The 13,582-nt window shown below is 41.7% G+C and overlaps 1 protein-coding gene across 4 annotated transcripts in view; it reads left to right on the top strand.

The window, feature by feature from the left end:
- Positions 1-13,582, top strand: part of DENND5B (DENN domain containing 5B) — a 115,673-nt gene that overhangs the window by 17,659 nt on the left and 84,432 nt on the right. The window contains exon 1 of one of the 4 annotated variants that reach the window (XM_030479839.1): positions 10,385-10,424. The exons of the other annotated variants lie outside the window; for them this stretch is intronic. Within the exon in view, the coding sequence (XP_030335699.1) occupies positions 10,400-10,424 (25 nt within the window). The 5' untranslated portion in view covers positions 10,385-10,399. Of the gene's footprint in view, positions 1-10,384; positions 10,425-13,582 lie in introns of those variants that run through there. 4 annotated transcript variants of the gene reach the window in all.

The raw sequence follows: 13,582 nt of genomic DNA, 5'->3' as shown, positions 1-13,582 counted from the left end.
TAACTCCTTTCAAAGAGCAGGAAAACTTCATGTCTGCTTTCAGGTGCAGTAGTGCCACGGTGTCAAGTCCTAACACCTATATGGCATCCTTGGAAATAGGCTTGAGGAAACCCAACATTTTCATGCAATTAACTTTAAATTACCAAAGCTGAGAATTTCTTGTCTTTGTTCCATCAAAATGCAGGGTGACACCGTAAGCTTCACAGAAGCATCTTCATTAGCTTAAGGATTAAAATTGAAAGGGTTTTGTTTCAGAAAAATTTTTGTAATGGGACCCAGTAGTCAATGATGCATGAAGTACTTCTAGGTTATAAATATATTTCAAGTGAGTGTTGAGTTTAAGAAGCCAACATGCTCCTTATGGCCCATTTGTGGTCTTCAGCCTTTTGGCAACATGAATATATACTGCTCCTTGGTAGCTATCGAAGTTACTGCAGTGGTAGCTGTCCAATCCTCTGTATCTCCTCTTTTTGTGTGGCCTTTGCATATTCTACGCTTAAAGGGGGGGAGGGGGGATAAAATATTTAAGAGTGGGGACAAAAATGATGGAAACATCATTCATAGAAATAGCAGATGATTTAGTCAGCTTAGCCAACGTAGGTTTGGCTCTATTAGAGGAGAAGTTTTATGCTGTACTTAATTGAATTTGCCAAGCTGGAACAAGCTCTGGCATAGCAGTTTCAACCCTTGCTTTTGCTAGTCAGCAGGATTCAGATCTGCAGAGAGGTGATGAATAAAGCTTAGCAAACACTGTGTGAACTGGAGAGTCAGCGCTAGAATGCCTTCTTGACCTGGTGGTGATGGTGGGTCATTTCCTTCTCCTGAGTCAGTTTGGGACATTTGGGCACGTGTCGAACACACAAAAATGCATTGCATACCTTGGGCAGTATGGATTGCTGCTGCAGAGATTTTCTTCTTTGTGGAGGACTCTGTATGTGCTTGGCACCATCCTGGCAGGTGCCTGCACAAGCTGTGCTCTGGAGAATGCATCTGATCTGATCAAGCCTTTATGGAGATGGAAGACTGAAATTACTTAGGAGCTGTGAAAAGAAGCCAAGAGTTTCACATCCCATTACATAGGAGTGTTATTTGTCTCTGGAAGCATATGGGTACAGTAGAGTAGCCTAAATCCTAAATTTTAATCCTGTTGTGGCATTGACTGTAAGTCCCGAGGAACTTTATCTTCTGTCTTTCCTGCAGTCTACTGGAAAACGTGTTGTTTGTACAGGGCAATGAAAGCATTGGCTATGAAAGCTGCAGTTATTTACACGTACAGTTGGATGGTTCTGAACCAGCTCAGCGCTGAGTGGTTTCAGCCTGTCTACTGGGATGGCAGGGGACTAACATCCTACCAAATTAGTTGTTACTTTAACTGGGAAAGGGAGGAGCAGTGTGCAAATGAATGCCTTCCATTTGAGTACATTTGGAGCCGTGGATGTAGGAGCTGTTTTTGTTTGATAAACTTGATAAACCTCATCTGCTGCAACAGTGATTTCAATTGGAGGAAGATAAATTGAGGTGGAGAAGGAAATTGGAGGGCACAGGCTCAAGCCTGAGCAGGAAGGTTGTTTTAATAACCTTGTAAAATGCATGTTGCTTTGTTTTGAGATGAATGCCAACTTTTCAAAGTTTTTAAGATAAAAAGGAACAGAGATCAAGTTGTTCAGGTATATTTTAGTATGACATTTGAATATATTTGAGATGCCTCTGAGAAGCAAGCCAAGTTTCAACCAACAGAGCAAGACAGAAGGCTGTGTAACTTCCTTGTGAAAACAGGCAGGCTCTCTGCTGGGCTTGTGTTCTCAGTCGCAGAATGAGAGCTTTCTGTTTGTGCTATCCAAAATAGTGATTAGTCAGATGTGCTGACAAAAAGGAGGAATTTAATGCAGTCAGGGGAAGAGTGATGTAGTTTATCTATGGGCATGGGTGTGCCTCTGTGGGTGTGTGAGGTTCCTGCCCTGGATTAAACTAGATGGTGTGTGCTTCTGTTGGACCCAGAGGAAATGACTTTAAGTGCAATGAATAATGTTTGGAGGGTTGAAGAATAGGAGGCAATGAACATAAGTCTCTTTCTAACTTAAGGTTATCTTTTAGGTTTGTTTTTTGTTTGCACCACATTAAAATAGTCCAGATATGAAGCTTGAGGTTAAAAAGCATGCTAAAACTGGAATACAGACTGCTCTTTGGAAAAGCAAACTTGGGGAAATTTGTAAAGGAGAAGTCTGTAGCCAAAGAAACAGGTAAAACCATCAAGAGACCTGGTAGCTTTTCCAGGTTACGAGGGAAAAAGGATTAACAAACAGAAGAGTGATGACTTGGTGATGTTAAAAGTCAAATAGTTTTGCAACACTGTCAAAAAACCTTAAAGTAAATACGCACAATGCCTGGGAGGCTGAGAGTGGTGGTAGCTGTTCCTTCTCTAGATCAGCGGGGAAGCATGTGTGCACATACAGATGAATGTGCAGATCTAGTTCCTCCCTTCCATCACAGCTGAAGGGACGCCAGGTAACCTGGGTTGTTAGAAAATGGAGTTTCTACAGGCTCACAACTCTCTGTGGCCCTTTTCCCCTTGCTAGATGAGAATTCAGTGGAGTTTTCTGGTAGCCCTAAATGAGAGACAGTGACCTTAGTGGCCAACAGGTACAGCTTCAAGAAGAATCATGGAAACTTAATGGCTTCTAGTGTGTATGTTTTCAGCACCAGATCTGAGAATTAAATAAGTATAATAATCCTTTGCATAGGGTGTTCAGTCAGTGATACGAGCAAAGAAGCCTGCTTCATTTGGTGCTAGGTCCCTTGCAGATGAAGAACATGCAGTGCCTTTTCTTTTTTTTGTGGTACATGACAACTGATTCTAATGATTGTTCATGAGCCTCATTATTCCAGGAATCCTATTACTCCACCAGGAGTGGTTGTCTAAATTTCTTCAAACTTTTCACTAATGTTAAGAGTAGAAGTTTTGACATCTGGTTCCCTCAGTTCACTAACAGAAAGTTGTGGAAACATGAAACAAGAAATTAATCTTTTGGGGGATTTATTCTTTTATAGTTTGTTGTTTTGGGTTTTTGTTGGTTGGTTTTTCTCTGTGTGTAGGTTTGGGTTTTTTGGGTTTTTTTTGTGCGTGTGTATGTGTGCATTCATGAGAAGTCAAGATTATGTTCTTAACTTCCTTAGGACTTTGAATATAAAATCCATATTTCAATATCTGTGAGGTAAAAAGTAAAAAGACGTAAATGGGAGTGCTTCTGATAAATGTTTCTAAGAGGATTTGTTGAGGTAAGTGATGTACAGGGGTTACCCCACATATGTGTATATACTCGTACTACAAGATGAACTGTTAAACCTCTGACAGACCAAATCACTGTATTTCTCAAATGGGTACAGCATTTACATTTTTCTTGCTCTGATGCAGAGTCATTTACAATAAGCTTGTCCAGAAGGCTTGGTTTGTGCTTGTGAAAGCACAGGCTCAGTTACATCCACATTCACTATAATGTTTAGTGGTCTTAGAAACAGCTAATGGCTGACAGCTGTCATTTTTCTTTCCTTTTGAAGCTAGCAGGCAGCGTGTCATCAACCAAGGAGGTGCTTTTCAGGGCTTTGTGGTCTTTGTGCATGTACCATGTAGTTCTTCAGGGTTATGGGTGCTTTCTGAAACAGGCTGCAAAAGTTGTCCAGCTATTGGAGCAGCAAGTGTGGATCATGTTAGCTGGTTTGGTCCAGGGGTTACTGATGGTTACTGCAGCACTGGCAAAGCAGTGACTGGAGGAAGAGGAGGGTTGCAACTGTTAATGAAAAATTTTAGGAAGATGTGTGGCTTGATCGGGACTGGCCTGTCTGGCGACATTTAACTGCACAAAAAGCCTTAGCTGAACTACCATGCTAAAAATCTTGGGGGGAGATCATGGAACAGACTTTGATGGTTTTCAAAGACTTCAGTCCATTCCCTGATAGCTGAAATTCTTTCCCTCAAAACCAATTTTCAAAACAAGTTTTCTTCAATCTTTGACTCTTTCATTGGAGTATTAACAAAAAGGAGAGGGTTATCTGAGGGCGTGTAAGCTTTTATTTGCAAGAGGGCGTGTTATAGAAGAGGCCTCAGGGGACTTGCTCTGACAGAAGTAGATACCCTTCAGAAGAGTCCTCGGCTCTGCAAGCTTTGTCTTTCTCCGCAATACTTAACGTGTCTAGTGGGAAAAAGGTCTTTCAACTTTCTGCCTTCTGTCTTACCTTGCTCAACCTCCAAAGAAGAGTAGTTTCCTTTTTGAAACGTACCAATTTAATTAAGACAACTGATCATAGTTGTTGCCATATGTTGTATTATGGGGTTAAATTTAGTTGGAAGGCTGAATTAAAAACTAGGTTGTCTCATTCAGGCAAGCGTACATGTTGATTAAGTAGCTTGAGCTGCAGATGCTGTTCCATGCTGTGTATCAATGTCTGCCTAGATCACCAAAGGGTCAGCCTAATGCTAAAGAGGATTCAGAGTTCTTCCTGTTACCCACTAATGGTAGGTAACTCATGTAGCAATTCATTTCCTGGTAATCTATACGGTCCATCTTGTCTAATAGCTGGTATGTGCTGTTGCTATGGTGTATGATTCATCGACAATGTTATAAAGGAACTCTCCTAAGGGGGCACATCTTCATGGTTACCCTTTGGAAAACTTGATTTACATACTGAAATAGCAGGGAGCTTGTATGCATGCACGTGCATCCTTCAGCTGAGCCCAGCATGGTGTGATGGGCAGACATGAGAAATGGCCAGTCAGCTTTTCATCCTCCATTGATATCAGAGGGAGGTTTTGTTTTGCTGTCTGCTATGTACCTAGAGCTCTTCTCTTCATGAGCATCCCCAGCCTGTGAAATAATTCAGGTCATGTCCAGTTTGTTTGATGGATAGGGTTTATCCCCATCCCCATATCACATTCCTATTACAACTTCTAACCTTATTTTGGAAAGTCACTTAGTCAATTCAGGGGAGAAATCATAGCTTGTTGAGACATGATATTTTTGGAAGCGAGAGAGAGGAGGATGTAGCTATTTGGATTGCTTCCTTGAGGCTGCCAGATTGTCTGCACTAGTACAGTCTTCAGAAAGCCAGATTTGGCATTTTTGAAGAATATGCTTACTGCTCTTTTACACAATTTTAGGAAACTATTCCGGCTCAGGAAGGTGCTGGGCCCCTCCAGCAGTCTTAAGAGACTGCAGCAGCAGTGTGTGCATTGCCCCTGAGAAGGAGCTGGTGCACCCTGCCGTTTTGGAAACCCATCTCAAATGGTACAGCAGCCTCTCAGTGCATGGTTACTCATGCTCAACAAGCTATGGTCCTTCAAACTGAGGCAAGAATATGAAGAAATAAAATATTAATCAGATTGAAGTTCAGTGTAATCACTGTGTTAATCAAAACTGCCCTGCTATTTAGCACAAAACCAGTTGAAACAAAGTAATGAATTCATCAATATGGATTTCATTCATTTGCAAATGATTCCATCAATATTTTGCTCTTTGATGTATTCATTTTATCCAGTTCGTTATGTAGCTATTATATCTCACCAGTCTCAGTCCTCCATAGGAGGCAACTTGGTATGGCAAGAGTCAGTTTATCAGCATGTTTTCTCACTGCAGGTCTGCCAATGAAGTATACAGGTATGTTTATAGGCCTGCACTTTGGACTTGCCTATAGAAAATTCCTGGGAGAGCCCCCAGAATCCTTCCAGCAAGAGCAAAAGAGAGCTTCTAGGTCCCATTTTAAGGTGGGTTTATGTTGTGGTTGGCTGAGGGTTCAGCAGATCTGCACCTCTGAGAACACGGGAAGCAGTGGCACAGGCTGACAGAAGAGATTTGAGGTTCTCCCCTCCAGAGTCCTGCACTCAGGCTGCATGTTCTTCCCTGCCATTCTCTTCTTCTCCCCTCCTTTCTAGGCAGTATCCCTGAGCTGTCGCTCAAGAGGAATAGTGATACTAAAACCTTGTTTTCTAATGAGAATTGATCCTCTGGGGTCAAGGAAGAAGAAAGTCCTCTGGCCAAAACTCTCCTCACAGAAGGGATATCAAGTACTTTGGCTATTTAAGGAAAGCTAAATTTCCCACTGGTTATGGTGGTTGCCTACAACAAACCTCTCATGGAAGAAAAGGATGGGAGGAAACACTTTGAAATTGTGTGAGCACCTGGCACAGGTAGGACTGGATGCTGTGCAAGTTCTGAATAGCTGCACCTGGACTACTTGTTGTTGATGACATTAAATATCCTTACAGTATAAAACATAAGTTGATGTATCTTTTCAGTGTCATCCTGTAGTTCATATTCTAAGATTCTAGCACAGCTTTGGTTTACAAGGACAATCCTTTTAGTTGTATTGCAATGCTAGTATAAGCTCTAAAGGACTGTGTGAAGGAGTGTATTCTCCTGGGGCAGAACACAGATCACTGCTTTGCTGTGTCTTGGAGAACTGCAGAACCTGGCCGAGTAAAAAGCTTTCGCAGGTTGCATAAACTATTTGGTACAGCATGGCACAAGGTAATGCACATGGTGAAATATTAATGTAGAACTTAAAATCTTGCTTTAAAGGCTTGTTAAACTTTGATTACAACAAGCATGGTTTAGACACCTCATTAAAGTGTTAGAAGTTGATGTTCAATGTGTGAGTTCAAGCAGAAGATTATCCTGAAATATGCATGCAAACAGGATTTCCCCTGCCCTTCTTCTCCTTCAAAAGAGTAAGGAGGAAGCAACAGAAAGTAAAGTATGACATTAGCAGTGCCAGCTTCAGAAATCTGTGTGGATTTAAGTCACTAGGTTCATATTCATAAAGCAGCTTGCCCCAGGAAGTAGAAAGCAATTGTTCATCACTTTCTCCTTAATGGGGCCCATAAATCTTTCTGACCCTATGAAAACTGCAGAGCACAAAGGAACTTTGGTTCTCTAACAGAGTTACAAGGTTCAGCCTGAGATTGAGGAAGTCTCTGTCTACAGTCCCAGGATTTGTCCCTGTATTTTATCCAGCTAAGGATCGGTCACATACTTCACCTGACAACACTCAGTTCATCCTAGCCAGATGAGTGGTGTCACCAGAGACCTATGAAGTTACAGTCACCTTACAGGTCTTGTCTGTGGTAATTTTACAAGCTTCTTGGCTTAGCCAGGCATGACATTTTTCCTTTACTTAAGTGTTGTCAGTGGCATGGCACCATTTGAAGTAATGCATAATCCTTAATGTCGGCTTTGAAGGACTGTATGTAGTGATTGATTTGGCAGTGCTTTGGAGCACCCCATTTGCAGCTCGCTGGTCCATGTCTCCAATGTGCATAACTCAGGCACTTCTGCATACATCTCTAAGAGGGCCTTTTATTCTTGGTTGCTGCAATTACGGTTCAATGGTTCTGTAAAACTGGATGTTCTTTTCATTTGATCCTTTATTAAAAAATAATAAATACATTAATATATATATATATTCCTAGCATATCGCAGGGATGACTATTCCAAAGCAGCGAAGACCCTCAGGCTCTTCAGGTGCAAACTTCTCTCACTGCAGTAGTTGCCTCAGCGTAAATTATAAACGTAGTCATGTTGAATAGCAGCATATTATTAGATTGCTTTGCAGTAGCATGTGGGGAGGAGAAAACGGAAGGGACGGCAGTATCCTCCTGAGAGGAAGTTGCTGGCTACATGTTTGGAAAACCCTGCAATTACCCCTTTGTAAGCCACCTTTCGGTAAGGTAGCTATGGGAAGCTTCTTTCAAAAAGACATAATTAAATATTTTTTATTCTCGTACATTTCAGGTTGGTTTTCACATATTTCATTCTTCCCTTCCTTTCTTCTGTGTTGTAACAATTTTCTTTTACCAGTTTGGGGTTTTAAAAGCTAGTGAGAATGTCTGTCTTCTATTGTTATTTTTTGAATCAGTGCACATTAAAATCTTTCTTCCTTTAAATAAAAATGTCCACTATTCAGAAATTTAAAACTTTTGTCTGTGAAACTAGAGACCATTTCCCTCAACTGTTTAACACTGGTGCTGCTTGCTTCCTTTTCCCCATATCTTCCCTATCCTCCAGGTGTCTTTTTAACACAAGACACTGAAATCACCTCAGAGATATCTCTAGCCTACCATGCAATACACTGGAGCTTGTGGAGACTTTTATATTGTAATTAACTTGTAGATGTTTAACATGAAAATTTTATATGTGGCTCTGAATGTAGCGTCACTTACCATCTGTAAATAAAACAAGGACAGGGCTTTGCGATAATAGTGTGACTTGTTAGTCAAAAGAAATGTGAAAATCTGAAACAGATGTCTGAAATCCTTTTGTGGCATACATAAATTGATTCAGCTGCACAGGTGCTTAGAACAACAAGGAGGCAGGAAATAGAAAACTTTGATTTCTCTCTTAAAATAAACCCCAAATTAACTACAAGCACAGCTTGTGGTGTCTATTTCTAGCCAATGTAAACCTTCTTGGTAGACCACCTGTAGTCTCCTCCTGACAACAGTCCAGCAGTAAAGGCTGCTGGCTCTGGGTTAGATGTGAAGAGTGTAAAGTGATACAAGCCTATGTTTTATTTGGTTTCTCTAATGCTACAAAGATCCTAATTCTGAAGCTCTGATTAAAGCTCTGAGCCAATCAGAGGTGACCAACATTATACAGAGCATAAAAATACTGGGGTTTTTCCACGTTACTTACTGCATCAGCTGTGCTTTTGCAGGGACTGGTGTGGTCTCAAGCACTCTGAAAATCTTGATTACTACAGGCAAATCAGATAGTGGCCCGTGGGGATGAAGCCTCAGCATTAGTTAAAAGCGATGTGTGTAAGACACTGGAGAGCGTGTTTGAGCAGTAGCAATAGATAGAAAATCATAAATGGGCAGCGAAAGGGTAATGATTAAAGTTATGAGAAAAAGGATATGGATGTGTCTGATCCTTGCTAAATACTTGACAAGTGATGCTAAGGCAGCTTGGAGAACAGAGTATTCATCTCTTCCTGCCTCCTCCCCATCTGGAGCCCACAGAGCAGGGACATGGATGAGAAATTAAGTAGCATTAAGAAATTCAGTAGGTTACTGAAACTTCATTTTATATTCTGCTTCATCTCTGATGTGGCCTCGCAGAGATTTGTAACTGCTTGAAATATTTCAACACCCCTTCTGAAATAAGGCAGCAAATTGTACAGATAAGTGCCAAAAGATTATTTACTTTTTCTTTAGATTGTGGCCAATCTAAAGCAACTTTAGATAGTTGCTTAAAAGTGATCATATTTGATAATTTATCGAAAAGGGATATTGCATTTTCTTGTTATGTACAGGCCTGTCTCTTGTAAAATGGAACATGAACATGCTCCCATCTTTTTTTTTTTTGTCCAGTTGTTTACTGTAGTATAGTATTTTAAATCGCTGTTACTGAATAATTGAATGTGTCTCCAAATACCCTTTCAGATGAGTCTTACTGCTAATGTGTGAAAAGATGCTTAGGGTAGCAACTATGTTCTGTAGGAGAAAAGTTTGAGTCCATAGGTATAGGGCATGTAGGTACACCCTTTTGATCCATAATCTTTTTATTTCACTTGCTCTTGAGTGCTCCCTTTAAAATACCTAGTCTACTTGGGCTATGTATTCAGTTGGCTTTGTTCCTGTGACTGGATTTCTTTTAAGATATCTGGCTTATGTTTGTTCATATTTCTTGAAAAAAAGATGATGAGCCAGAACTGACTCATTTTATACTTTGAAGGATTAAGTAAAATTTGGGATATTAAATTTGCTGGATTGGGTGAACGTTGTGGTGAAGCTGTTGTATTACTGAGGACCGTCACTGTTCATCGAGTCTTGTTGCAGTCCATTAAACAAAACGACAGCTACAGGAAACATACGGTTTCAGTTTTAGTGGCACAGTGTGTTAAGCAATCCACAATTTCTGTTCTTAACCTGTTTATTGAGCCCCATTTTTAGTAACCTCCATCAGTAGGGTTTGTTTGTTCTAGGGTGGCTTGTGTCAGGCTTCTCCTTGCCAATTTATTGGCAGGGCACTGTGTCTGTTTACAATGCAGATGTCTGTCTCCTACAATACAGTCATACAGTTCCCATTCAAATTGAGCTCTTTTTTAGAGCCGTTTGAATGTTTTTAATATTCAAGCCGACTGCAGTCTCATAACTTAACCTACCAGCTGAAGTGAAGGCTTTTAAATGAGGCTCTTCACTGCTGTTCCTATGGTTACACTGGAACAGAAACCTGCTAAATAGGAGCCAGAAGGGCACAGAAAATCTTCTAGTAGCAGTTGCTATCATTATTGCAACACTACAATTTCCAATTTATTCTTTCATTTTCTTTGCAATATTTTCTTTTTAAGTGGAAGCCTTTCTTTCTGAGAATTAGTGGCTGCTGCTGTTGAAAACAGGAGCTAGAAGAAGATGGAGACCCACCCCCTGGAAACAGGTTTTTGTTCTGCTTGCAAGTGGATTTATTCCCCCCTCCTTCTATCAGTTAACTTAATTTGAAAAGTGCTCTTTATGTACAATTCTAAGAGATAGTCCCTGGTTTTGCTGTAGGCGACTTGAATGCAACCTATGTACCAGCATCAACGTACAGCTTCCTATCAGACGGTGGGAGTAATAAGTGGTACATTAACTGCTATTGTGGGGAAATAATACATATTTAAAGCAAACAACCAGCAGTTCCTTGAGCGCTGGAACAAACGGTGCCCAGGTCTCCTGTGGATTTGCCTTGTGCATGATTGATTTCTACCATCTGAGAATGAGCACGAGCCTTTCCTTGCAGCTGGGGCATTTTGTGGTGTTTGCTTTGTGTCTCTGGGGGAAAGCACACACAGCAGCACTGGTGGGAGTTATGCTGTCCTCTTCCCTTTCTTATCCTCACCCTATGCCCACCTTTAGGTTGGAGCAAAGGGGTCTCCCCCCTTACCCCGTTTTGCTCTCTACTTTTGCTGGCACAAGAGCTTATCTGGTCACCATCGCAGAGTTTGGGTGCTCTTCCCTTGAGCTCCCTTGAAAGGCATGTTGGGAGGTTGGGGCATCAGGTTGCTCTTGCCTGTATGTTGGAGAGGACACGTCAGGGCCCTGATAGCTGCTTGGAGAGCTGCAATGGAGAAGATGCTTGGCAGTAAGCAATGGGAGTGCCCCATATCCCTCTTGACCCTCCACATGTTAGTGAGAAGGTGGGCAGCCCCACTCCGTCTCTCCAAGCAGGCGTTTGGCTGGTCCTACAGCATCTGCCCACTTTGGGTCTGCCTTGAGCTGCCTCTCCCAGAAAGCCCTTTCCTCTGCTTAACTTCCCTTGGGCAGCAGATTGAGATGTCATTTCTTTTATCTCACTAACACTGTTGAACGCAGTTTCCACTAGAGAGCAGGGTGAATGGTAGCTGTGGGAAGGCGTGTTATCTGCTTGGGAACTGACCTCTTGGGGCTTGTTCTGGTTCCTGTTTAAAAGCATTGCTCTTGTGAAAATATCCTCGAGCCCTGTGGCATGAGAGCAGGCTGAAGTAAGCTTTTGTACTGCAGAAAGCCCAGGGTAATTAGGCATCTATATAAATAACACTTGAGGACACATTAAAACAGAAGAATGTTTATTCTAGCTGTTCTCTGGATGCATGAGTTTGCCTTGCTTTTTAGATTATTGTAAAGGACGGATAGAAATCATCATAAAAGGGAAGCAAAGAAAATCGGATCATAATGACATAATGAAGCTTGCATTCTCTTTTATAATAGTGTTTGTGACTCAAGTCACGTGCAATTTGGAAGAGTTGTCAAACCAAAGGAAAAATCAGAGTAAAGAAATACGGAGTTGTAACAGAGATGGTTTGGGAGGGACTGAAGGGAAAGTGGCAGGACTACAAATTGTGAATTAGGGGTCTGCTTCCTGCTCTGAATAATTTCAAGCTGTGTTACATAGCATGGTGCCTGCTGGAGCAATCCTTGCTTGTATCTCAGTGGTAAAGTGTCAAGAATACCTGGGGCCAGTGAGCTTAGAAGTAGCAACAAGCTGTTGGAGCAGTGAGAGAGAAAGCAGCGAAGAAACAAACTGTAGCAATATATACCTATTTTTCAATCATGCTTTGTGATAAAAGTATTGCTTGTGGTGGTAGACTCTGCCCTTTGAGTCAGCAACTCGGCTCTGACCTGTGGATGTTACCTGGCAGTGGGGTTGGGGCTCCCTGGGGATTGGGGTGCTCTCATCCCCTATCCTGCTGCTGCCAGGGAGCCAACCTGGCCGTGGCCTGCCACACACAGCCCAGGAGCAGCCACCTTCTCAGCACCATGCTGTTTCCTCTGGAATATCCAGAGGACAGAGGGTTTGGCATACTGATGGTGCTCTGGTAGCCTCATTTCTGGTGTAGTCACCCTAAAGATAGGGAATATCTTCTGTCCATCACTTGGCCTGAAATCTTCTCTATTCTGAAGCAGCTTGAGGTAAACATAAATTTTTATTTTTATTTTTAATAAATCACAAGATAGAAATGCAGGCTACACAATTGCAAAGTTGAGAAAAACAGGTGAAAAGAGATGAAAGGACTAACCTTCTGCCAACCAAATACCTGGCTATCCCACCCTGCTTTGGAGATCCTCATATCCCCCTAACCCCTCTGATCTCCCCAGGAACCAGCCAGCTGTGTGCTGGTCTGGTGCCTGGCTAAGCCTTATGTGCAAATCACTGGAGTTTTCCATACGAGCCTTATAAATGTATATGGAGTGTAACCATGATGAGCACACCTTGCACCCTATGAAGTTTCACTTGGGACCAGCAATGACTGTAGTCAGTCACTTGGGGTGACAATTGGTTTGAAGGTGACTTGTGTAACATGGTCACAGGGACTAACATAGCAAAGTTATTTACAAAAGCCCATTTGAGTTCTCTGAGGGATGATGGCATGATGAATGCACTGCTTTTCCCATGCTGGGTCTGAGACTTCTGCTAAGCTTCATCTCTAATAATGTTTTAGTGGAGGTGAATTTTCAGCGCTGGTGCAATAAATAACTCTGCCACGGTAAATTTACTGAACCGTTTAGTGAGGGTTGCTGACTGCTGAGACTGACCTTTCTCCCCAGTCTGCTGCTTTCAGGGAAGTGAAATTATCATTCCAGAAGCTAGTAGTTTATTGGTGTTCATCTTGAGATGCTTAAAATCTCCTTCAGTCTTTGATATGGTTATCTTTATGCAAACACAGTCTAAGTCTTGGAGATAAAATGGGGAACTTCAGAAAAGCTGTTAACTGCATGAATAAATTCTGAATTTAAAATTAGTAACACTTCTGTCTTGTCAATATACAGACATACAAAAGTTCACTTTGTACTTCCCCCTCCCTTTCTGCGTCCATTTTTGTCTTTTAACAGAGTTTCTTTTTTTCTTCTCAGAGTCATGAGTAAGACTGGCTTTTTCTTTTCCCTGTGTGTAAAAGCTCTCTATTGAACAGCTGATGAAGGAAAGGTGTTTAGATTGTGACCTGGGGCTGGTTTCTGCATGGCCAGGTCCTTCTGTACTGGGTTTCCCAAACAGTTGTAAATGCAAAGTTCCTTTGGTTGACATCTAGAGATTGAGAACTACTGAGAAATATCAATTCCTTCTGTTTTCCTGCTGGG

Source organism: Strigops habroptila, chromosome 3, assembly GCF_004027225.2.
Source record: "Strigops habroptila isolate Jane chromosome 3, bStrHab1.2.pri, whole genome shotgun sequence".
NCBI classification, from domain to species: domain Eukaryota; kingdom Metazoa; phylum Chordata; class Aves; order Psittaciformes; family Psittacidae; genus Strigops; species Strigops habroptila.
This window is presented reverse-complemented; position numbering and strand designations above follow the sequence as displayed.